Below are 25,785 nucleotides of genomic sequence, written 5' to 3' on the forward strand. Positions count from 1 at the left end.
CAGGCAGGCAGGACCCATCTCTGCCTCAGTTTCCTCATTGTACAAGTGAAGTCATAACTGTTCCTCACCCGCGGAGTCGTTGGATGTTTTGAGTTAATGTGTGTCTGAACAGTGTTGAACACAAAGTAGGTGTTCTGGGACGTGTCCTGCTGAAGCTCCCTCTCACGACCCTGTCCCTCTGCCTTCTGGCAGTAACCCAGTTGATAGCATTGCTGTGCCTTGTACAAACTGGCGTTGTAGTTCTGGTCCACGGTCCACTTAGACTTGCTCCGAATCCTTGGGATGGATGCTTGTCCTCTTTGGCCTCTGCTTCCTCTGTAAAAGCGTGAAGATGCAGAGGCCCCAGGTGCTAAGCACCAAAGGAAGCAAGTGGCGGGTGGTCTCACAGTCCTCCGACAGTGTCAGCTCACAAGGCTCAGGACCCCTTCATTTGCGAATGGGGAGGAGGTCTAAGCATGTGCTTCTTGGAGGAACCCTCCTCCCCACCAAGTTTGGAGGCTGGGAAAGGTTCCTACCGCTGCCGCTAATGTCCTCCCCAGTGTACCCTCTTTCTCCTCAGGGAGCCAGTCCAGGCTCTGTGTGGAGGGGTTTTAGTTTCCCCAGGGTCACAATGGCCAATAATTGGTATCATGTCACAGGGACATGGCCAGTGGATCTCCTCACTTCATGGCTTCTGTTTGAAAATCTGGCTCCTGGGTTAAATTCATGTGCAACCCCCAAGTCCATGCTTGCAGCTCCCTAAGTCTTCTCGGAGTGCCTGTCAAGAGCTATCAGTCCTCTGACAGGAGAGCAGTCAGCCTCTCCACCCCATACTGCAGACATATCCTTGTCAGAGCATCCCTCATAGCATGTGTGTTCCACACCTTTGTGCTTTTTCCGTTGTTGTTGTTGTTGGTGGTGGTGGTGGTGGTGTGGTGGTCGTCATCTTCGTCATTGTCGTCATCATTGTTGTCATTTTATTGTTGCAAATGACCCCAGTAACACTGAAATGCTGTGCTCCTAAGCACGAGGTGACCCTGAGGTATCTTGGAAAGGTCTGTGGGTGCTGCAAGCTTCCTTCAGGCATGAACTGCGATGCCTCGGCCTGTGGTGTTTGGTGGTAATGAATGAAGGGTGTGTATTCACTCAGAAGCACACAGCCAAGGCTTAGGCTGGTCCAGAGTCCCTGAGAACAGGGTTTACTATTAGCTCTCAGTATTCATAGGAGCTAGGAGAATCTAGCCAATGGGCATACGCCCACCAGCACCTGCCAGCTCCCTCCCTCATAAGTCTCCAGGGTGAGGGGTGTCTACTTTATCTATAGTCTGCCTGGAAAAATACACACTGTCCTTTAGGCCCTGTCTAGGGCCTAGGGCTTCCCTCGCCTCCACTTAAGTCTCGGACTTAGGAAGGCCAGTTTCTGAGAATGTCTGTAGTCAGTGGCTTTTGCTCTGCAACTCTAATAAATCGTCCAGGGTGTGGATATTTGTGTGTTACTGAGACCGGAGCATGGATTCTTATCACCCACAGCCACGCCCTTATAACCCCAGCTTACATCCTGAGGATCTACTTCTGGTGACTGCCAAGAGTCCTCCCCATTGTCACTGCCCTCCAAAGCTGGAGTTGTGGTGCCTCTGGACCAGAGTTGAGCTCCATCCCAGCCAGAGCCTCTGCTTATCCACCAATCTCCTGAATTCAGTATCATTGTGCCTCCCCTGAGGCCCACACTTGACGCCTCCCTAGATCTAGGAATGCCTTGGGTCCCAGCTGGACTGCCATTTGAGCCTCCCCACCATCCCAACTCCGCTGCAGGGTGTCATTCTATCTAGAAGGCACACAAAGGATGTCAGGCCCCTACGTGCCAGTCAGTCCTCTGATACCCTCAGGCTATACTGTACTTGGAATTCCAGGGGCACATGAAATGGGTGTCTGGAGCAGATACCCCAAGTCTCTTCCTACAGCTCTGACTCTCCCCAACCTCAGTACCTCTCCCTGCCTCAAGTTCACTAGCCAGGATCTTGCCAGCTCCTGCTGCTGTGACGATGCCAGAGAAAGCAGCGTTTAAACAACAGTGGTTTCCCCCTCACAGTTTTGGAAGCTGAGAAATCCCGAATCCAAGTGCCAAGAGGTTCAGTGTCAGTGGAACCATTTTCAGTTTCTCAGAAGCCTCTCCTGCCTCTGTCCTCACATGAAAAAACGCCACAGCATGCTCCGGGCCTCTCTTAGGAGGCGAAAAAAATCCACCAATGAGGCTTCACCCTCCCTCGTGGTATACTCCTTTCCTAAAGGCCCCATCTCCTGATTCCATCCCATAGGGCAAGACTTTGTCATGGGTGTTTGAGAGCACACAGTCTGTGACTGCGTCTTCAGGATTCTCCAGCCTCCTACAGTCATATCTGTGCGTCTACAACATCTGATGGGGAAATTGGGCATATATTGACCAGAAGTAACTGAGTGATGGGTTTCAGGCCAGGGCAGGCAGCACTGACTTTTAGAGGTAGCTGGGAGGTGGCTCCCTTCGAATTGGCAGGAGAATACTCAGCCTGAGGCATACAGATAACATGACACCTGACAGAGGAAATGTGGCCACAGCTACTGTTTGGGAGAGTACCAGGTGACTCGATGTCACAGATACTGGGGAGACACGACACGTTGGTGGTTTGTATAAGATGGGGGACAGGCCTATGTGTCCTGTCTGCATACTCTCAAGCTTATCAGTGACTCCAGGAGGAGCAGCTGCTGGAAGCCAACCTTGTGTTCTGAGTCACCTTTCCGTTCAGAGATGGGAGCTCCTTTGTAAAAGGCACACTCCCTTCCCTGCCACAGACACCCGTGCGCTCCGGTAGCCCTCTGAAGTAGGTGGGAGCATGGCGCCTTTTTCTTGTTTGACTGCTGAGGAAACTTGGATTCCCAGAGGGTTTGGAAGGAGGAAAAAAAAAAAAAAAAGCTCACCCAGCAAGTCAATAACAGAGGCTAGGCAAGAAGATTGACCCCTTTCCAGGACAGAGCTCCTTTTACCCTGCTCAAAGCTGCACAAGTTGAATACTGACCATAGCTGACCATTTACCAAGTCATCTCCAAGCTCCGGATGCTCTGGTCCTGGTGTTCCTCTGTGTACTGTAGGCAGGTGTCTGAGTAGAGCACCTGGTCTCCGTCCCCTTCTGCACTGAGTTTTGTCCCTGAACTCTTGTGTGAGTGCACGGGAGGCGGGAGGGGTGTGTGTGTTCTGTTCCTTAATTTCCACCTCAATTCCAGATGAGGACCCCAAATGAGCAGCTTACAGGGTCAGAGGCAGGATGACAGCAGGCTGTGGAGGACTTCATGTGCTATATTGCTCAAAGCTAGAATGGCCTGCCTGGGTGGGGACCCTGCCCCTGGCTGTCTGTACCACAAGCCTCCTTGTTCCTGTTTTCTCAAGAGCTCTATCCCTGGGAAAAGAGAAAAGCAAAACAAGGAGGGTACCTAGCGGGGGCGGGGGTCGGGGGTGGGAGAGGGCACCTAGCTGAGGGGTGAGGGGGAGGGCACCTAGCTGGGGGTGGGGTGAGGTGGGGGAGGGCACCTAGCTGAGGGGTGAGGGGGAGGGCACCTAGCTGGGGGTGAGAGGGAGAGCACCTAGCTGGGGGTGGGTGGGGTGGGGGAGGGCACATAGCTGGGGGGGAGGGCACATAGCTGAGGGGGAAGGCACCTAGCTGGGGGTGGGGGGAAATACCTAGCTGGGGGTAGAGGAGAGGTGTGGTCAATAGAAGCCCAGAAACCCTGGGGCAGCTAGGGGCAGCCTGCTAAAGCCCAGGACCAGCATTCAGCCTGCAGCAGTTCCTAGGAGAAAAGCCATTGACTGCAGGGTGACATTTCTCTGATGGGCTGATGGGCTGATGGGCCTTCCCAGGCGAGCTGTGCTCAGGGAAGTGACATACGGTAAGAATATGTGATTCTCCCTGTCAGTCCCCTTTTGGTTACAAACAAATCACAAGAAACACAAGTGCGCAAACACCAAAAAGTCAATTGATGGAGAAGTCTAGATCTGCCTTGTCCTATAGGGCAGCACTGCCCTCATAGAGCTATTCTACATGTCTAAATGAGGGTGACCCTGTAGCCGCACTGGCCACAGTCCAAGTACTCAGTGGCCATGGATCACGGAACTGCACTGGGTGCTATAGGTCTTCTAGGCTGCTGACATCACACGGGATTCCCGGAGACAACACTGGCTAGACTACAAACTAGGAAAACTGACCAGCAGCCGCTCACTAAAGTTTGGGGTGAATTGAGCCCATCTCATGTACTGGTAAATAAATACTTAATATGAATTGGTAGTCTCTACCCCGCCCTTGATTCAGTTCCCAGATAAAAGACGCACACCTTTCCATTATAAGAAGCCTGAAGGCACCAGAGCTGGGCAGTTATCAACCCTCTATGGCTCTTTTGCCTACTCCTTGTCAATAACCCCAAGTTCTAATCTAATAATGCCATGTTCTGCCTGGGCTGCTCTCACTCTAATTGGCTTGCCGGCCATGTTTACATGATTCACCTACCTCATGGTGTCTTCTCCCTTCCTCCACCTTCTCTCTTCCTCTCTTGTGGTCCTGCCTCAGAGCCCAAGCCCAGGGAACCGAAACTCCGCCTGCTTCTCTTCTACCCAGCCCCTGGCTATAAGCGTCTCTATTCAACCAAGAGTTTTAAATTGAGAAGCGAGGTTACATAGCAACCCTTGGTGTATGTGATGATCTCCTCATTCCTAGGGGCAACCAGACCTTGGGGGCCAGTATTTAGCATCACAATATAAAGCAACAGACCAAACCTCAACTGTTACCTTTATAATATCCAGGAGACAACATTTCTGCATTTATACAATTCCACAATTCTCTCTGATAGGCTTCTGGCACTATGGATAGATACTACTTTTTTACCTCCAGAGAAGAGATCTGACTGTTACTTTATCTGAGGCTCTCCGTTGCTCAGATAAAATACCTAAGAGAATTAGCTCAAAGGAAAGAGTTCCCATCATGATCACCAGGCTCTGATGCTTTGGGGTCTATGTGTCAGGGCCGAACACCATGGCAGGGACTAGAGTTGCTTACCTCATGGTGGCTGGACACTTATGAAGTAAAGTGCCCTACTCCCCAAGTCCCACTGCCGCTGAGGACAATGATCCATCAGTTCAGTGACTGACTGCGCTGATAAGGGTGGAGTCCTCATGACCTTTCACCTCTCTCAGTCCTCATTCAGAACTCTACTACACTGGGCCTTTCACTCTTGGGTTTTGGGGAGACACTTCAGATCCACTCTGTGAAGCACTGAGAAGGCAAGGGACCTCAAGTATGGGGCCCAAGACTGGCCCAGTCTGCCTCCTGGCTCTCTCGGGGTATCCAAAATGCTACCAGGCAATAAGCTAGGCTTTTGAGTAAGCTCCACCCCCAATTCTGCCTTGTTTCACAGAGACCCAAACAGGCAAGAAGCAAGTAAGCCTGAAAGGTATTTTCCTTCACTTTTGTATCTGTGCACATGTGTGCATGGTGTGTGTGTTCACGTATGTTTGCGTGTGTATGTATGTGGCTGGGCGTCTTAGTCAGGGTTTCTATTCTTGCACAAACATCATGACCAAGAAGCAAGTTAGGGAAGAAAGGGTTTATTCAGCTTACACAATCACATTTCTGTTCATCATCAAAGGAAGTCAGGACTGAAACTCACATAGGGCAGGAAGCAGGAGCTGATGCAGAGACCCTGGAGGGATGTTACTGGCTTGCTTGCTCTGGCTTGCTCAGCTTGCTGTCTTATAGAACCCAAGACTACTATCACTAACTGAGAAAATGCCTTACAGCTGGATCTCATGGAGACATTTCCTCAAGGGGAGCTCCTTTCTCTGTGATAACTCTGGCTTGTGTCAAGTTGACACACAAAACCAGCCAGTACAATTGGCCCCTTGTCAACTTGACACACAAATACATCACTATTAAGCCTCAACCCTTACTTTCATATTCATCCCCAAGATCTAAATAGCTTTAAGAGTCCTGCAGTCTTTACAAATTCTTTCATAGTAAAATTTCAATCTCTTTAAAATATCCAATCTCTTTTAAAATTCAAAGTCGCTTAACTGTGGACTCCACTAAAATACTTCTTTCCTTCAAGAGGGAAAAATATCATGGCACAGTCATAATCAAAAGTGAAATCAAACTCTAACCGTCCAATGTCTGGGATCCACTCAAGATCTTCTGGGCTCCTCCAAGAGCTTGGGTCACTTCTCTAGCTCTGCCTTTTGTAGCACACACCTTGCCTTCTAGGCTCCAGATGCCTGTACTCCATTGCTGCTGTTGTTCTTGGTGATCATCTCATGGTACTGGCATGTCCAAAACACTGTTGTCTTCCACTGCAACTAAGCTTCACCAATAGCCTCTCATAGGCCCTCTTCATGGTGCCAAGCCTCAACTCCTTTTCATGACCTCTTCAGTCCTGGGCCATCATGTAACTGAGGCTGCACCTTCACCAATGGCCTTCCATGGCCTCTCACAGTGCCCACCCTCAGCTGCTCTTCATGACCCCTTCATGCCTTCAAAACCCTACCACCTGGGTGACTCTTACACATTACCAAGTTCAGCCACAGCATGAGGTACAACCTTGGCTATCTCAGGAACACAACCACTTTGTGCTCTCAGAAAACACTTCCTAGATTTCACTTCAATGATACTGGTCTCTTCTTAATCACCATTAATTTCTTAGCTCCAGCTGACCAGCATAAATTGTCCCAGTAACTCAAAGGTTTCACTTTAGCAGTTCTGGTGTCTTGTTAATCACAGCTGATTTTTCAACCCCAGCTAACCAAAACCACAGAATCTTCACAATCAAAACAGCAACAGCCCTGATAAGAGTCTTTAATCTTTCCTCTGAAATTTCACAAGCCAAACCTCCATCTTCTGCACTCTTCTCAACATTATCTTCCAAGTTCCTACAGAATATTTCACATCCCAATGGCTCTTCTAGCTCAAAGTTCCAAAATCCTTCCACAGTCCTCCCCAAAACATGGTCAGGTTGTCACAGGAATACCCCACTCCTTGTACCAATTTGTCTTAGTCAGGTTATCTATTCCTGCACAAACATCATGATCAAGAAGCAAGTTGGGGAGGAGAGGGTTTATTCAATCTATTTCCATGCTGTTTATCACCAAAAGAAGTCAGGACTGGAACTCACACAGGGCAGGAAGCAGGAGCTGATGCAGAGGCCATGAAGAGATGTTACTTATTGGCTTGCTTCCCCTGGCTTGCTCAGCTTGCTTTTTTATAGTACCCAAGACTACTAGGCTAGGGATGGTACCACCCACAAGAGGCCCTCCCCCCTTGATCACTAATTGAGAAAATGCCTTATGGCTGGATGTCATGGAGGCATTTCCTTGAGGGAGGCTCCTTTCTCTGTGATAACTCTTAACTTGTGGCTAGTGAGTTCCAGAGAGCCTGCTTCCACCTCTCATCTCACCATCTCTGGGATTGCAAGCATGCAACACTGTACTCAGTTTCTTATATGAGCTTTAGCGAGGGAGGCCGCGGTTTCCCATTTGTGAGGCAAGCACATTACTGGCCAACCCTCTATTCTTCTACCTTTGTAGTTTCTCCTGCTATCCTCCCTGTTATTTTCCAAAAACAAAAATTAATATTAATACAAATTTATAACAGTACAATTTGGGTCTGAATAGATGGCTCAGCAGTTAAGAGCACTGGCTGCTCTTCCAAAGAACCCAGGTTCAGTTCCTAGCACCCACATGGCAGTCCACAACTGTCTGTAACTCCAGTTCCAGGGGATCTGATGCTATCACACACATATACAAGCAGGAAGAACACCAATGTACGTAAAATGAAAATAAATAAATAATTTTTAAAAATTAGAAAAAAATGTAAAACAATCTTTAAAAAAAAAATAGTACACTCTGGGGCAGAGCAGTGGTGGTACGTGCCTTTAACCCCAGTCCTTGAAAGACAGGGTCAGTAGGATATCTATGAGTTCAAGGCCAGCCTGGCCCACAGAGCAAGTTCAAGGACAGCCAAGGATACACAAAGAAACCCTGCTGTGCACCTCCCCTGCCCTGCTACAGTCTGTACAGAAAAGTATAAAGGAGACATAAATCTCTGGATTTTGATATGAAGAAAACCATGATGTCTAGTGCCTTCCCCCATGTGGGGGACATCTGTCTTCACTGCTAGTCCTACATACACTAGTCACATTTTCAGATTTCCCTCCTTCCACCTCTTCCTCTTTTTTTCCTTTCTTCCTCCCTCCATTTTCAACAACATCACCACCACTCTGTCCAGCAGAGGAACTCCAGACACCCAGGGTCTTTTTGTCCTTAACTACTCCAGTCATCCTTCTCTCGAGTCATCCCTCCCTCATCAGCACACAGCCTCGTCGGTGTGTTGGTTTTTCATACTTTGCCCTCCATTTTCCCCTTATCAGTGGGCATGCAGGTTGTTTCCAGTCATTACTCCTGCACAGACAGTGTTCCAGTGACCGCAGAGAGTACGGGTTGTCCCCTGAATCACTTTGCACATGGCCATTCCGTCTGTAAAGAGAACCCTCCAGGGCTGCTGGGTCAAAAGCCATGTGTGTCTGCAGCTGCACTCTTAAGTTAAACGGTGCCCCCCATGGAAGCTGTACCGCCTCATGCTCCTGCCAGCTAAATGGAGAGCATTTTAGGAACTTTTTAATGGCTGTGTATTATTTCGTGTTTTATTAAGTTCAGCATCTAAGGTTGCTCTGTAAGTCAAGTATGGGCGGATATTGCCCCCATTGCCTTTAACACCAATGTGTCTTTGTACCTCATCCTACCTTTACTCCCCTACCCCTGCTCTGTGCTGGGCCTAGGCTGTAGACATTCTCAGCACCAAACAGAGATGGGAAGGAGGGAGCCACATGGGTGGGACTGGGACACCTTCACTGTTCATTTTCCCATTCTCCTCACCTGAGTCCCGCCACAGGAAACCGATTTGCGTTCTGAACGACATACCATGGATACACTTAGCCCAAAGAGGGCCGAGCTCTGTGAATGGGACTGTGTGGTTCTGTTCAGCTGCGTGCGGGGGAATCCTCTTAAGGAGAACTTGGTTTTCTATTCATTTCCAGCCACCTTGGTTACCTCCCCAGCAGACAGTGTAGTCACATGATTCAAAATCAGAAGGGGGGGTTGGGGATTTAGCTCAGTGGTAGAGCACTTGCCTAGGAAGCGCAAGGCCCTGGGTTCAGTCCCCAGCTCCGGAAAAAAAAAAATCAGAAGGGACAGCAGGGTGCCGTGGAAAATTCCCCTTCTCTCCACCACCCTCCTCTCTGTCCCTGCACAGGTGTGTGAGATCATCCTGACATGGGTATGTGGCACATTTGCACAGGGCTTGTCCCTGCCATGGGGACTGGCACCTTTGAGGCTTTTACCTAGTCCTGACCAGCACATGCATCCCAGAATCCTGCCTTCTGCACCATCTCCACATATAGTGATGTTTCTGGGCGTCTCTGTGGAGTGAGCAAAGGATGCCAGCCTCTCTTTGTTCTAAAGATTTATTTTACTTTTAGGTGTGTGTGTGTGTGTGTGTGTGTGTGTGTGTGTGTGTGTGTGTGTGTTATACATGTGAGTGCCAGTGCATACAGTCTAAAAGAGGTTTCAGGTTCCCCAGAACTGGAGTCACAACTGGTTGTGAGCCACCCAGTGTGGGTGCTTGGAACAAGACTCAGATTCTCTGCAAGAGCAGTACACACTTAAATAACTGAGCCATCTTTACAGCCTGTCAGTTATAACATTTATTTCAGGAGTATTGGGATCAGCTAGAATGGACAGATCCATAGCAGAGCTTACTCAATATAATGGATGGATGGATGGATGGATGGATGGATGGATGGATGGATGGATGGATGGACAGATGGATTGATTGACAGATGGACAGATTGACAGACAGGTGGATGGATGGATGGATGGATGGATGGATGGATGGATGGATGGAGAGATAGATGGATGAATGGATGGATAGACAGGTGGATGGACAGACGGATGGACAGATGAGTGGACAGATGGGTGGACAGATGGGTGGATCATACCCATTAGCGAGCAGTGCTTCCTGTGAAGCACTGCCTTAAGCTCTTAAAACCAGTAAATAAAGTGCTCAGGCTCCTGCTTCCAGTTAAATATATGCACATAGAGGCAAAGACAGGAGCAGTTACTTATAAAGACCAGTCTTTCTGCAGGCTGCCTGGTTTTCAAGTTCACACCCCATGCTAGTTAGGTTTTTTTTTTTTTTTTTTTTTTTTTTTGTCAGTCTGTTACAAGCTGTGGTCATCTAGGAAGAGGGAACCTTATTTGAGAGAATACTTCTTAGTTACTTTTCTGTTGCCGTAACAAAACATCATGACCAAGGCGACTTATGGAAGGCAGAGTTTATCATGGCTTACAATTCCAGAGGGTAAGTCTGTGACCATTAATGTTGTAGAGCATAGCGGCAAGCAGGCAGGCAGGCAAGCAGGCAGGCAGGCAAGCGATGCTGGAGCAGCAGCTGAGAGCATATGTCTTAGTCCGAAATTGTAGGCAAATACACCTCCTCCAACAAGGCCACACCTCCTAATCCTTCTCAAGAGGTTCCACCCACCTATGGAAGCCATTCTCATTCAAACCACCACAGCCTCCATCAGATTGGCCAGAAGACAAGTCCATGTGGCATTTTGTTGATCAGCAATTAATGGGGGAGGCTCAAGCCCACTATGGGTGGTGCATCCCCTAGGCTGGTGGTTCTGGGATCTACAAGAAAGCAGGTTGAGCAAGCCGGGGAGAGCAAGCCAGTAAGCAGCTTTCCTCCATGGCTCCTGCCTCTGCTCTTGGTTTAGTTCCTGCCCCGACTTCACTCAATGATGGGCTGTGACCCAAACTTGTAAATCAGCTAAACCATTTCCTTCCCCAAGTTAGTTTTGGTCAGTGTCTTCTCACAGCAATAGAAAACAAACAAGAGCACACCCTAAACACCAGGCAACACAGAGCACGACCTTTCTTCATACTGATGGCCAAGAATTAGCATAATCATGTGCAAACTCGGACTCCGTGGGAGTAGACAGTCCCATCTGAGACTCGGGGGAGTAGGGGTGAGACAGTAGGATGGGCCTGGTCAGGTCAAACATGAGCAGGGAGGGGCTAGAACCTGTGATCCAGAAGAAGTTCTAGAGGAAGATGCAAGGACTCAAGTCAGGTGAGTGGGTGTCTGGTCAGTGGGTGTCTAGGGCACAAGGTGAAGAGAAAGCAGCCAAGGATGGAGACAGACGGGGAGTGTGACACGGTGAGCAGGTTAGAGCATCTGAGAAACCAAGCTTGGGGCTGGCCTACTGTAGTGGGGGCTGCCATTGGAAGAGCCTCAACACTGAAGCCAGTGCCTCTGCGGCCTCTGTGGCCTCCATGGGACCCATGTGGAAGTGAGTGTACGCCCAGAGGGAACACTGGAACCCTTGGTACATTCAGCGAGGTAGGGCTGGGAATTGGGCTGTGGCTCACTTAGGAGAGCCAAAGGCCTCTGCAGGTAGACACAGGCAGACACAGAAAACGGAAAGGCTTCTGACTTGCCAGACCCCTTGATGTGGGCTGTGACGTATGGCCTGAGGTGACCTGGTCTGCTCTCATTATTTCCGGGGACCGGAAGACCTGCTTAAGCTGACTTCCCCTCTAAGAGACTGTGGGCAACCTGCAGAACTGGCCAGTGCTGGGCAAGACTGCGCAGGGCCTACCTTACCCAAGGTGTTCAGTGTTTGGGGGGAAAGAGAAACCCATGAAACAAGGGCTCTGATCCTAGCCTCGAAGCCACAAGTGCCTGTGGGTCCTGGCGTGGATCTTGAACAGTCATTCTACCCTGGATATGGGCTACAGGTGTCTGTGGAACATTGGTGAAGGTTTAAATCCAGCCATTTCTCCATCCCACAGGCCCTGGAGCTCTGATTTAGGTCCTTCTGGGCCAGACCAGGAAAGAGGCAGCAGCTGGGGCTGCATTGCGCACACTCGGTGGGAAGGGTCTGGCAGGAGAGATAAAGCTGGCCTGGCCTCCTGCCTTTTCTGCGCTGTCCTCTGAGGCAGGGCCAGCCCAGCTAGAAAGAGAAGCTTTCAGAGGCCTACAGCCCGGGGTCAGCTAAGTCACAGAGACATGGAATTCGAAGGGCTAGGAGGACCCTCAGTCCTTGGCCTGAGAGAGGCCCAGTCGTATGGAGCAGCAGGCACAGCTGTTCTCCCATGTGGAGCACCCCACAGACATCACTAGATGAACCCACATTCTTGCTCTGGTGCTCAACGTAATGTTAGTCTGAGTACTGTCAAGCAGCTGGGGTTCATGGGGAGGTTGAGCCCAATCCTCTCCTTTCCTGAAGAAGCTTTTCCTGAAGAAAGGAGAAGTGAGGTGCCTGGCCCACAGTCAGACACCATGCCAGGTCCCACACCTGTTGTGCCAACAGCAGCATTTGTTATGAACCACTCCCCTCATGAGTCCTGTTCCCATCATTTCTACAATGTAACTCCACCCTCAGACAAGCGAAGTTGCTACAATTTCTCCAATTAGCGATGCTCTGTAGAAAACTGATGCTTACTACCTTAGAACTTGCTTTGATTTGTTTGTGTAACCCTGGCTGTCTTGGAACTCACTCTGTAGAGGAGACTGGCCTCAAACTCACAGAGATCTGCCTGCCTCTGCCTCCCTGCCCGCCCTGCTGAGATGAGAGGCATGTCCCCCCCCTTCTCTGCCCCAGCTACCCTAGGTCTTACTAACAAGAATTGACTGGATAGGTAGAATGCAGTCTGTCCATATAATAAGAAATCTGTTAATAAGAAACAAAAGGTTGATACAGAAGCCTGGATAGAGTTTACTAGTTATCACAGTAATGCGGGTGAACCTTGAGAATGTTACGCAGGGTGAAAGAAAGGAAACAGTGCCCAGGTCCGCTTACAGGAAATACCTAGAAGAGGCGAGTCTGTGGAGAAAGAAAGCAGATGAGTGAGACTGGGGGGACTTGGAGGGTGGGGACTGACTGGTGGCCAAAATGTTCCAAGACTAGTGGTGATGGCTGTACGGCTGGGACAATATTAGAAACCATTGTGTTAGACACTTTAAGAACTATTTTAAAAGTTGACTGCTTGGTCAGCATATTTCTCAAGGTGGTGTGTGCCAGCAGCACTGGGCTCAGCGTCTGTCTGGAAGAAATAGCCGGCAGATGTTTCAATGAGTGCTGCAAACTGTAGGGACTGCTCAGCCTGGGTGGCACAGGATCCCTGGGAGGGAGGTCGACATTCTGTCACTACAGAGTTGAGGGACTATTAGGAGGTAGGGGTTGTCGGCCACGGCCCTTGCAAAGTGCAGAGAAAGCAAAAGTCTCTCGATGAATCTAGACCTCACCAACTGGTGAGAGAAAATCTGATCCCGTCTCAGCCTCCTCGGCACTGGGGTTACCTCTCCACATTGTCATTTGCAGCTCAGATCCTCACGCTCACACAGGAAGCAATTTACCAACTGAGCCATCTCCCCAGTCCTAGCCCCACCCTCTCTGTTCTAGCTTCTTACTTCCTAGCCCTGCCTATTGTCACTTTAGCCTTGCCTCTGTCCTGAGACTTGTCTGAGTCCTCTGTTGATATCAGGAACCAGCTTTCGCCTCCGAACCCAATGATGATGTCACCCATAGGGGACAGGGACTGGTGTATTTGTTGCCATGGCAATGACCATACATTCCCAGTGTCTATTTGGTTTATTTCCCACCTTCACCTGTGAGCAGTTACTTCACAGTCTAAATAAAAAGCAGGCCCTTCCTGACCTTCACCCCTTCTTCTTCTCCTTCTCCTTCTCCTTCTCCTTCTCCTTCTTCTTCTTCTTCTCCTCCTCCTCCTCCTCCTCCTCCTTCTTCCTCTTCCTCTTCTTCTTTTTCTTCTCCTTTTTCTTCTTCTCCTTCTTCTTCTTCTCCTCCTTTTCTCTTCCTTCTCCTTCTCCTTCTCCTTCTCCTTCCTTCTCCTTCTCCTTCTCCTTCTTCTTCTTCTCCTTCTCCTCCTCCTCCTCCTTCTCCTCCTCCTCCTTCTTCCTCTTCCTCTTCTTCTTTTTCTTCTCCTTTTTCTTCTTCTCCTTCTTCTTCTTCTCCTCCTTTTCTCTTCCTTCTCCTTCTCCTCCTCCTCCTTCTCTTTCCCCCCTTTGTCTCTGTCCCCCTCCCCTGCTGCCCCCACAATAAATCTCTCCCAGGTGGAACTGCATTGGCCTGGTGTGGTCTGTCCAGACTCAAACCACAATTCTGTCACAACAGCCTCCAGCTCTTTTAACAGTTGCCATTTGTGGTGCACCAGCACTGAACTGAGCACTTGACTGTTGGTTAGATAGTATGGTCTCCCTGTTTTACCATGGCTAAGAGGGTGGGTGGCCCCAGAATGAGGTTCTTTCCCTTCCTGGGACCACAGCCTGTCTTTGCTACTGTGGACATACTAAATCCAGGCTTTCGGGTCTGATGGCCTTCACTAGCAGCTGCTGCTCTTTGCCCCAAGTCCTACAGCGGCACAGGAGACAAGAACATTTCCCAGTGGCCTTCTTGGGGCTTCTGTCATGATGTCCTTGAGATGACTGTCTAAGATGCTTCCTAAAAGTGCCGTGGACTCCAAGTCTGCCGGAAGGATGGACTCCTTCCTAACATGGATGTGCAGGCTTCTGACCTTAATTCAAAACTCTGAGAAGGCAAAGCACAGAGGTCCTGTCATCCGCAGGGAAACAGCAAATTGCTACTGAGATAGAGCTGTCAGGGAAGGTAGTGCGCTCCTAACCCCAGAGGTTTAACATCTGATGGATGAAGAGGTTGTATTAGCAGAGCGAACCAGCATGGGTTCCTCAGACTACCTTCCTCAGCACCTCGGAGAAGGGGTGTAAGCATATGGACTCTCTGTATTTTCTTTTTTTTTTTTTTTTTTTTTTGGTTCTTTTTTTTTTCGGAGCTGGGGACCGAACCCAGGGCCTTGCGCTTCCTAGGTAAGCGCTCTACCACTGAGCTAAATCCCCAGCCCCAACTCTCTCTGTATTTTCAAACAAACGTTCTGAGCAGGGGCTGATGAGAAGGCTCAGCAGGTAAAGCTCTTGCCACCAAGCCTGACACCCTGACTTTGATCCCTAGGACCCACGTTGCTAAAAGAGGGGAACCCCCACCCCGGACTCCCACAGGTTGTCCTCTGATCTCCGCCCTGTTGTAGCACATGGGCTCACCCTCCACACCTGTACACAATAAATAAATAAACGTCATTCAAAAATGAAAACTATTCCAAGCCCAGAGAAACCTACAGGAAACTCGGCAATGCCTCCTGTAGCTACATTCCAGCTTGCGACATCTCATTATATTATACATTGGCCTTGGGTCTTTCTTTTCCAGTAAGTCTTGGAAGTCTGGCCGAAGACTCCCTTCACCCTTCCCCCTCCCCTCTGCCAGGGAGCACTCTCACCCACATTGGTGAGCTGTGTCCACAGAGGACACACAGCGGTCCTGAGTGCCTTAGGAGTCAGCGTACATACAGTGTGTTCATTGCTCTCCGTATTCTGGTGGTTTTGTTTGTTTGATTTTAGGACTTTCTCTTCGGGCTCCATTCCAGACTCCCAGGGTAGCTGCAAGAACAGAACAAAGAATTCTTGTGGCAGTTCCTCTCCCATCAACATGAACACTGTGTCTCCTGTGTCTCCCTCCTCCTCCTTTCTTCTTTCTCCCTGACTCAGTAGAACGGAAAGTTTCAGGCTTCGTGGTTTTTGTTTGTTTGGTTGGTTGGCTGGTTGGGTTTTGTTTCCTTTTTTGTTTGTTTTGTTTTGTTTTATTGTTTTGTTTTGTGTTTTCCTTATGGTCCTCAGTGACTTATTCTCAGAGCCGAGGACTTATGTCCCTTTCGCCTCTGCCCCTGGGATGAATAATCAATGAGTACCAATGCTGTCTTTAGGATTTTGAGGTTTTCTGCAATGGCTGGTGTCAGTTGCCTGGTAACAGCTGTGAAGCCAAGGGTTGACTGCCCAAAAGCTTATCTGTCCATTTTTTATGAATAGGCACCTGGTAGGGAGAGGGGGATGCATGTGTTCACATGGTACATGTGTATGGACTCTGTGTGTGTCTCTGTGTGTGTGTGTGTGTGTGTGTTCGTGTTCATATGTGTGTCCGTGCATGCTCATGGAGGCCAGGGGTTGATGTTGGGTGTCTTCCTCGAATATTCCTCACTTTTTGAAATGAGATCTCTTACTGGACCTGGAGCTTGCCCTTTTGGGTAGATGGGCTGGGGTAGACCAGTTGGTTCCAAGGATTGCATCTATTCTCCTCATTCCAACGCTAGGTAACAGACACAAGCTCTCACACTTGTCTTCTCTATGTGTGTAGGGGATCTGAACTCAGGTCCTGCTCACACAAAAAGCATGTTATCTGCAGCCAGCATCCTGCCCTGGAAGCTGTTGTGGTGGTTTGCACGTGCATGGCCCAGGGAGTGGCACTATTAGGATGTGTGGCCTTGGTGGAGGAAATGTGATGTTGTGGGCGTGGGCTTTAAGACTCCTCCTAACTGCCCGGAAGGAAATCTACTCCTAGTGGCCTTCAGATGAAGAATTCTCAGCTCCTCCTGCACCATGCCTGCCTGGATGCTGCCATGCTCTCGCATTGATAATAATGGACTGAACCTCTGAACCTGTAAGCCAACCCCAATTAAATGTTGTCTTGTATAAGAGTTGCCTTGGTCGTGGTGTCTACTCACAGCAAGGCAAACCCTAACTAACTAAGACAGCTGCTCTCTCCCAACCCACCCCCCACCTCCACGGTACATGCAGCAGCAGCAGTGGCCTTTGTCACCATCTCCAGCTGAGGAGATGCTGGGGAGTAGGAATGACAGCATCTCACCTCTCAGATCTGACAGATTGTCATGTGAGTGGGCACCACCTCTGTTCTCGGGGCACATCCCCCAACTGCTTGCCTAGCTTTTGGGGCCTGGGAAACAGTCCTCTTAGCTTCTGCCTATTGTCCTGTTTTGCTTCACAGGAAGTGAGACACAGTGGCATGAGGAATGAGGTGGATCTGGTGGGATGAACTAGCAAGTCACGGCAAAGTCTAGGTATCCCTGGGAGACACACACATAGACACGTTATTACCTAGTGAGAATTAGCTGAACTGTTCCCATGAGCCAGGATTCACCAGCTCCATGGAACAGACAAGAAAACTGCAGGCTTAAGATAATTTTCATCATAGAAGCGATGTGTAATCACTATAATGAGTTGAGCCACCACCACCTGCATCTCAGAACTGTGTGTAATGATTCCTTGCATGGCCGTCTGGAAATTATTCCTTGTGCATATGTATATGTCTCTGTATCTGTTCCCAAATAAGACTGGGGGAGAAAAGATTATTGGATTCTCTTTGCCAACTATTACAAGGATGCAAATGTGGAACTTTTCAAAAGCACCTCTTTCTAAAGTTAAAGGTTTTAACTTAAAAAAAAAACTTTTTATTGCATTAGTTATTTAATTGTTTATCGTGTGGGGGGGTTTGTATACCAGGAGGTATGTGTGGAAGTCAGAGGGACAAGTCATAAGAGTCAGTTCTTTCCTTCCATCATGTGGGTCCTGAGGTTCAAACACAGATCTTCAGGCTTAGCAGCAAGCCCTTTGACTCACTAAGCCATTCCATTGGCCCAGTTGGGAAACTTTTGAGTGCAGTAGTTAGAAGTACAGAGCCCAACCCCAGAGTGTCTCATCTTGGAACCCTTAACTTGCAAGGCCTGAAAAGACCATTTCTCCAGTTTCATCATACATGGCTACTGGGGTTGAGATTTAGACTCTTTGGGGGGACACAGTTCAGCCTGCTGCAGCAGATGAGAGAGTGACGGAGCTCACATTGCCTCTGTGAAGCTCTTCCTGCCTTCTCTGCTCCCTTGGAGCCTTGTGCAGAGGGTCTGGGCCTTGCCAGAATCGTGATGATGGCTTGAGGTGGCATGTCTTTCCCATCTCTCAACCCCTCCAAGTTATGTCCAGATCTACAGGAGAGGTCTCAGGTCTCCCAGTAAAGCTCCTAGGAGCTCACCAAACAGCCAAAGCTTCTGGCTCTGGGCCAGGAAACATCTCTCCCTGGTGGGTGGCAGCCAGCATTTTTGTCCTCTTTCCACTGAGGTTCATGAGGCCTGTGACAGCTCCCAGACCTTTCTTACTGTCCCTGGAGCCAGCTTGCTCCTTGCAGAGCTGCTCAGAACATCCCAGGGAAGCTGGTACTAAGGAACACTGTGGACTTCTCGGCAGCTGACCACAGACACCTGGAAGTGTCCCTAAACAGCTTTGTGAGGGGAAGACTGGGGGCCATCGCAGCCAATGCTTATATCACGCGCTGAAGGGTATCTGTCTTGAAGGGGCTTCTGTTTGTGGCAGAGCTCCTCCATAAAGCCCTGGCCTAGATCTTTTATGCTGTCAACTCTGTTCCTGATGGCCTGTCTCTGTCACATGTCACGCCTGCTTGCTTCTTTATCTTCAGTCAAAGATTTCAGGGTACAGCGGTCTCAGCATCTGCTGTCAGGAGGGAGGGCGTGGGTGTCAGAGTCTCTGCTCTGCCAGCAGATGACAGGCACAGAGCCAAGAGGGTTCGGCGACCATCACTGACAGCAGGAGTTACAGCCACAGGCAAAGCCCAGAGTGAGCCAGCTCAGCACGGCAGCTCAGAGATCACACCTCCTGTCTGTTTCCTGTGGACTATTGAGAGCTCAGTTTTTTAGTTCCCTGCCTCTCTTTAGCTTGGTCCTGCCAGCCAGACACCAGGAAACTTTGTCCTTTCCGTCCGTTTCTGTCACTTTCCTAATATAGCATGAAATCCACATCTCCCCAAGGCCCTGGCCTCTCTGCCTTCTAGATCTTGCCTGGAGACAAGGGCTATGACCTCATACGCAGTTCTCTAGGCCAAAAAACGCCCATCACCCTAAGGGCTCAGAGTCAACCCCTGTCATGTTAACTCTCAGCGTGGACGTTGAGGGACCACAGGGAGCTGACTTCCTGGAAAGCACCTTCAGTCCTTGTTGGGTTGGTCTATGGCGCTTGTCACTGCCAGGTGCATGCACCATGCCGGCCTTGCCTATTCATCTGTGCTTGGGGCATGAAAATCATTCTCCTTGTGGCTTGTTACATGGTCAAGAAAATTGGATTCTCTTGGCAACCAAGTTCATATGAGGCTCCATGTCTCCTATGCTCTGTATCTCGAAGGTTGACACCCAGACCAGGTGTCTTGGACACAAGATAGAATCACAGATGTGAGCACTATTCATTGCAGTCAGATGTGCTGAGTCCTCATATCAACTCTACACGGGGGTGGGGGTGGCAGGAAGAGAGCTAAGGGGTAAGCTCTTACACTAGTAAGCAGGGTCGTAAATCCTCAACGGTCACTGCATCAGATTGGCACAGTAATCCGTGAAATCAAGACTTTTTTTTAACAAAGGTAATTAAACTGAAGCCCAGAGAGGTGAAATAGTAGCCTGAAGTCACACAGCGTGTATTCAGATCTGGGCAAGTAGTCTTTATCTGGTCTGGCCACATGAGGTGCGAAGAACTTTATCTTAGCCGGTTTCCTGAAAAGTGAAATGAAATGTTAAGCACTCAGACAAAGCAGAGAGGACTTTGCAGTGAACGGTCATGCCTCCCATTGACCCTTAATATTCTTTGTTTGCACTGTTTTTTAAAGATTTATTTGTTTATTATATAGAAATACACTGTAGCTGTCTTCAGGCACACTAGAAAAGGACATCAGATCTCATTACAGATGGTTGTGAGCCACCATGTGGGTGCTGGGATTTGAACTCAGGACCTCTGGAAGAGCAGTCAGTGCTCTTAACCACTGAGCCATCTCTCCTGCCCCTTTGTTTGCATTATTACATGCCTTCATCCCTCGTAAGTTCACTTTATCTCTATGTGTTGCAGAGAAAACGCAGACCTCCCTGAATATGTTGGCGTGTGGGTTGTTAATTACAGAGCTCAGTATTAGATTACCGTTCATTACTGCCTTAGTGTAAAAATGGATATATAAGCAAAGCAAACAAACACGCATATGTAAATAGACACCATTAGAACTTCACGTTGGTTCACAGAAACTGTTTTCTTTGCCCCTGGCTTTGATTCACTGTGGGATTTTGTGATTCAACCATGTGGTTAGTCATCAGTAGATATCTTTATGGCTAGATGCTGCCTTGTGTAGGGAGCCCAGCCTCTTCATTCTCCTCCTCCCATCGATGGGTACCTGGACCACTTTTTTTTTTTTTACTTTTTTTTTTTTATTAACTTGATTATTTCTTATATACATTTCGAGTGTTATTCCCTTTCCCGGTTTCCAGGCAAACATCCCCCTCCCACCTCCCCTTTCTTATCGGTGTTCCCCTCCCCATCCTCCCCCCATTGCCGCCCTCCCCCCAACAATCTAGTTCACTGGGGGTTCAGTCTTAGCAGGACCCAGGGCTTCCCCTTCCACTGGTGCTCTTACTAGGATATTCATTGCTACCTATGAGGTCAGAGTCTAGGGTCAGTCCATGTATAGTCTTTAGGTAGTGGCTTAGTCCCTGGAAGCTCTGGTTGCTTGGCATTGTTGTTCATAAGGGGTCTCACGCCCCTTCAAGCTCTTCCAGTTCTTTCTCTGATTCCTTCAACGGGGGTCCTATTCTCAGTTCAGTGGTTTGCTCCTGGCATTCGCCTCTGTGTTTGCTGTATTCTGGCTGTGTCTCTCAGGAGCGATCTACATCCGGCTCCTGTCAGCTTGCACTTCTTTGCTTCATCCATCTTGTCTAATTGGATGGCTGTATATGTATGGGCCACATGTGGGGCAGGCTCTGAATGGGTGTTCCTTCTGTCTCTGTTTTAATCTTTGCCTCTCTCTTCCCTGCCAAGGGTATTCTTGTTCCCCTTTTAAAGAAGGAGTGAAGCATTCACATTTTGATCATCCGTCTTGAGTTTCATTTGTTCTAGGCATCTAGGGTAATTCAAGCATTTGGACTAATAGCCACTTATCAATGAGTGCATACCATGTGTGTTTTTCTGTGATTGGGTTACCTCACTCAGGATGATATTTTCCAGTTCCAACCATTTGCCTACGAATTTCATAAAGTCATTGTTTTTGATAGCTGGGTAATATTCCATTGTGTAGATGTACCACATTTTCTGTATCCATTCCTCTGTTGAAGGGCATCTGGGTTCTTTCCAGCTTCTGGCTGTTATAAATAAGGCTGCGATGAACATAGTGGAGCATGTGTCTTTTTTATATGTTGGGGCATCTTTTGGGTATATACCCAAGAGAGGTATAGCTGGATCCTCAGGCAGTTCAATGCCTGGACCACTTTTGAGTTATTGTGAGTTAAGCTGCCGTGACCATCTTCTGGCCTATTTTTTTTTTTTTGACAGATGGGCTTTTGTTCCTTTAGGGAACGTACCAAGAAGCAGGACCTGCCACGGAGCCCGTGTGTTCAGGTTACGACAATCTGCCCTGTCATTTTCCAAAGTGGTTGTACCAGTTTACATTCAGACTAGCAAATCTGAGAGCCTTCTGATACCTGAACTGCCCTCAGCAGAAGTGGCAGGGGCAGTCCTGATTTCAGTCAGTTCTGTGGTGACACCTTGGTAGCACCTTGTGGTTTTAATTTGCATGTCTCTAATGACCAAGGGCTTTCAGAGCCTTTCCCTGCTTATTGGCCCATATGTGTTGCTTTTGGAGACTCTTTTCAAATCTTTTGACTTCCCTTTTTTTAATTGACTCGAGTGTCGCTCATGAAGTATGTGTTTTGCAAGTATTTCTCCTCAGATTGGTGGGCAGAGGTATGTGCACGTCTGTATGCACTTGCACAGGTACACGTGCGTGGAGGGCAGAAGATGAAGTCCTGTATTATTCTTCAGACACCTTCCACCTTGTCGTTAGGGAGTGGCACCACTTAAGAATTAGGAAGTATGGCCTTAGTGGAGGAACCGTGTCACTGGGGGTTAGGCTTTGAGGTTTCAAAAGCTAAAGCCAGGCCCAGTGGCTCTTTCTCTGCCTCCAGCCTGTGGGTTCAGATGTAGAGAACTCTTAGCTCCTTCTCCAGCAACCCTGTCTGCCTCCATGCTCCCCACCATGATGACAATGAACTAAACCTCTGAGACTGTGAGCCGGCCCCAGTTAGAGGCTTTCCTTTGTAAGAGTCGCCATGGTCATGGTGTCTCTTCACAGCAGTAGTAACTCTAACTAAAACACAGGGTCTAGAACTCACCATGGAGGCTGCCTGGACAGCAAGCCTCAGGCATCTCTCTGTCTCTACCTCCTCAGTGCTGGGCCTGCAAGTATGGGCTGCCATGCCGTTTTTGTATGTAAATTCTGGGCATCAAACTCTTACATCCTCACGCTCGTGTGGCGAATACTATACCTACTGAATTGTCACCCCAGACCTGGGCAGATGTTCTCGCCTCTAACTAAACTATTTTCCTTATATGATAATTGCTTTCCCCTTCTCCTCTCCCTCATACCTTGGCCTGTCAGCTGGAGTGAGTTTGGGGAGAGAAAGACAAGAACCCCCTGGGAACTATAGGCAGACAGGGAACTCAGGCAAGAGACTGCAGAAAGATATGTGGGGGTGATGGACAGCAGCCTTTGGGGGGGGTTCTTTCAGGGTGAAAATGCCTTGAATAACAGGGCACTGGCCTGAATTCTTAGGGAGTGGAGTTCTAGAGTAGGGAAGCACAGTATTAGGGCCCGTGACTCAAGCTAGAGCCTGAAACAGTTTCCACTTGGTCACCCGAGAGCAGCAGCCTGCAGCTCATGATGCAGGGAGGATTGTGAGGGAGAGAGAGAGAGAGGCTCTGCCTCTGTGGGCTGGGAAAGATCCCAAAGTCTCCTCCAGGGAACAGGATGTCAGAGGCTCCTTCCCTAGGTCCTGGGCCTCAACAGAAGCTGCTTGAATACTTAGAGCCAATGCCCCCAGTGACTCCCAAGACACTGGGGTCCCCTTCCTGCCTGTAACACCACCTCCTTCTACACTCAACCCTTAAGCCCTGGGTCCTTCTGCTGAACACATATCTCTCCCAGACACCTGCAAGTTTTCAGTCCAAAGTCACTGTCCAGACCTCCCCGGTCCTTCCCCTGCAGTTTCACTGTTTGACCTACTCCACCTACCTGTCTTCTCTCTCTGAGATGCAAATTCCTGGATGGTTTGTGGGGTTCCCTTCTCTTTCTTTCTTGACCATTTTGCACACTGCTGTCACCTGAGCCTAAAATGCTCTCAGCCTATATTTTCAGTGAGACCCAGTTCTTCTCATAGCTTTGGTTGCGAGCCTATCCCTTAACGGTTGAGCTATCTCTACAGCCCAGGACTGGTTATTCTTAAGAACCCAGTGATCAACCTGTGGGAAGTCACAGTGGATGGCGGACAGGTAGAAAATGGAGCTAGCCGTGAATCTCATAGCCTGCCAGATGTTCTTCAATTAAAAGGTTTCAAAACGGGGTTGGGGATTTGGCTCAGTGGTAGAGCACTTGCCTCGTAAGCGCAAGGCCCTGGGTTCGGTCCCCAGCTCCGAAAAAAAGAAAAAGAAAAAAAAAAAAGGTTTCAAAACCCCTTGTCATGGATCCTCTCAGCTTCCTTCAGTTCACTGGGATTGAAATTTAGCCACTGTGTCCACCCTACTCCTGTGAGATTTAATCCCTTCTTGTACCATACCTGGCCATTTCTGGGCATGTCTTTCTTGTTATAATGCCTTACATGGAGACTCACCTGTTGATACCATTCCCCAAAAGCGCCCTGGCCACATAGATACTAAATGAGCAAATCGACACTTACTGACTACCCTTCGAGGCCAGCTGCAGCACGGGCTGACCATTTGACTCTGTGTCCTGTTCTCAGTCCTATTCCAGATGCTGGCAAAGGAGAGGGAGAGGAAGATGAGGAGAAAGACGGCATGAGGCCTCGTCTGCCAACCACCCCGAGGAACTGCATCCCACACCGGGGCATCAGTGTTCTAGAGAAGCTGGTGAAGACCTGTCCTGTGTGGCTACAGCTAGGGATAGGCCAGGCAGAGGCTGCCAAGATCCTGCAGCAGGAGATGGCTGGGGTAAGTCAGTTCTGTGCACAGCAGGTACAGCTGTGAGGGGCACAGGGGGAGGTTGTATGCTGGCAGGGCGTCCTGAGGCATTCAGGCATCAGACAGGATTGTGTTAGCTTCCTCTGACTTGGGGAGCTAGGCCACTGATCAAGGACAAGGGTGTCAGGACACATGATCTACCTGCCACTTGTTTATAGACAAAGTAAGAGGCCATGTGGTTCATCAGCAGGTGTTCTGGAAGCTTTGAGGTGGGCAAATGATGTTAAGTTTCTGGGGCTCATTTTTGTCTCTTTGAAATAGGAGCTTTAAAATCTCCTCTCCAAGTGCTGGTCCTAGTACATGGGAGGAGAGACTTAGCAGTAGTGGGTGGGTGGGTGAATGGATGGATAGATGGATGGATAATGGGTGGATGGATGGATAGATGGCTAATAGATGGACGGATGATGGATAGATGGATGATGGATGGATGATGAATGGATGATACATGAATGGATGGATGATTGCTGGATGATGGACAGATGATATAGATGGGTGGACAGACAGACAGATGATAGATGGATAATAACTAGAGGATAGAGGGTGGTAGATAGAAGATGGGTGGTTGAATATGAATAGGGTGATGATGGCTGGGTAGACAGACAGAGGTGCCAGGTGACAGTTGATAAAATGAGTCACCGCATCTCCTATGCTCCTGTCACCCCCATACACATTTTCTCAAATGCTACTCCCTTTTGAAAACAGCATGTAATTTGTTTTAATTATAAAAGTGATCCATATATGCCTTCATTATCTTTTAAAAAAACAAACTGGACAGAAATGAACAAAACTGTCAGAAGTAGAATGTCTTATAAAGGTTTTTTCCACCTACTCTAGGCCAACTCACATCCCAGAAGGCTTTTTAAAAAAAAAAGTTAAAGCAAAATATGCATCACATCACATAAAAAGAGACATTTAAAGTGCACCACAGGCATTTAGCGTTCTCTGGGTACTATGCTACTACTGACTCCATCTGGTTCTAAGGCATTCTCATCGCCCCAGAAGACAGCCCTGTCCCCATTAGCAGCTTCTATCCGTGTCTCCTCCCCACCCCAGCACCCTCTATGCTCCCACAATCATCTTGACAGAAGCCAACATTGTCTCTTTCTCATGTTCACACAGCACCCCACATGCTAGTGGTCATGTCCCCCAAGGGTTCACTGTGTCCGAGGCTCTCTCCCACCGTCTGCTCAGGAACGAGCCATGATCTTCTAAGTACCCACTCCGGCTGTTGCTACTTCCCAGGAGCACATGGCAGAGTGGCAGAGCTGGGATTTGAACCTGAGCTGTCTAAATGCTCCTGGACCCTTATCTCTCGGTGTCTGTCTGACACTGGGGTCTCTTGCTTCCTAGCTGTCCTCATCTGGGTTTGGCTTGTGGCACTTGTGTATCTCCTGGGAATTATCCTCAATGTGGGACTTGGGGTACAGACTCTTACCACAAAATAAATAAGATCCTCGGACCTGTCATTTCTGCCTGAAAACTGAGGTGACTAGGAGCCAGGGTGTCAAAGACCCCGCCACTCTGCCGCGGAGCATGCAGGGGCTGGGAAGGTGATAATATCCCTGAGCCCACCCAGCCTATCCCAGTCCATACATAGGTCAGCCTGGGTGTTCATAGAGGCCTCTTTCCCCATAATAGTGCAAGTAATGCACAGCAAGAAGCAGGGAGACCAAAGATGCTGTGACCCAGATAAAACCTGCTATGTATTCCTTTCACTAAAGGTTTCTAGTCCTTC

At 48.9% G+C, this 25,785-nt stretch overlaps 1 protein-coding gene across 5 annotated transcripts in view; it reads left to right on the forward strand.

Moving 5' to 3' along the window:
* Positions 1–25,785, forward strand: part of Rin3 (Ras and Rab interactor 3) — a 108,876-nt gene that overhangs the window by 10,768 nt on the left and 72,323 nt on the right. For 4 of the 5 annotated variants that reach the window (XR_015621954.1, NM_001414929.1, XM_087553443.1 and 1 more), the window contains 1 exon segment: positions 23,813–24,020. Coding sequence is in view for 2 of the 4 variants with exons in the window: in NM_001414929.1 (NP_001401858.1) it covers positions 23,813–24,020 (208 nt within the window). In the remaining 2 variants the exon portion in view is untranslated. 5 annotated transcript variants of the gene reach the window in all.

Source organism: Rattus norvegicus, chromosome 6, assembly GCF_021556685.1.
Source record: "Rattus norvegicus strain SHRSP/BbbUtx chromosome 6, alternate assembly SHRSP_T2T, whole genome shotgun sequence".
Classification (NCBI taxonomy): Eukaryota; Metazoa; Chordata; class Mammalia; order Rodentia; family Muridae; genus Rattus; species Rattus norvegicus.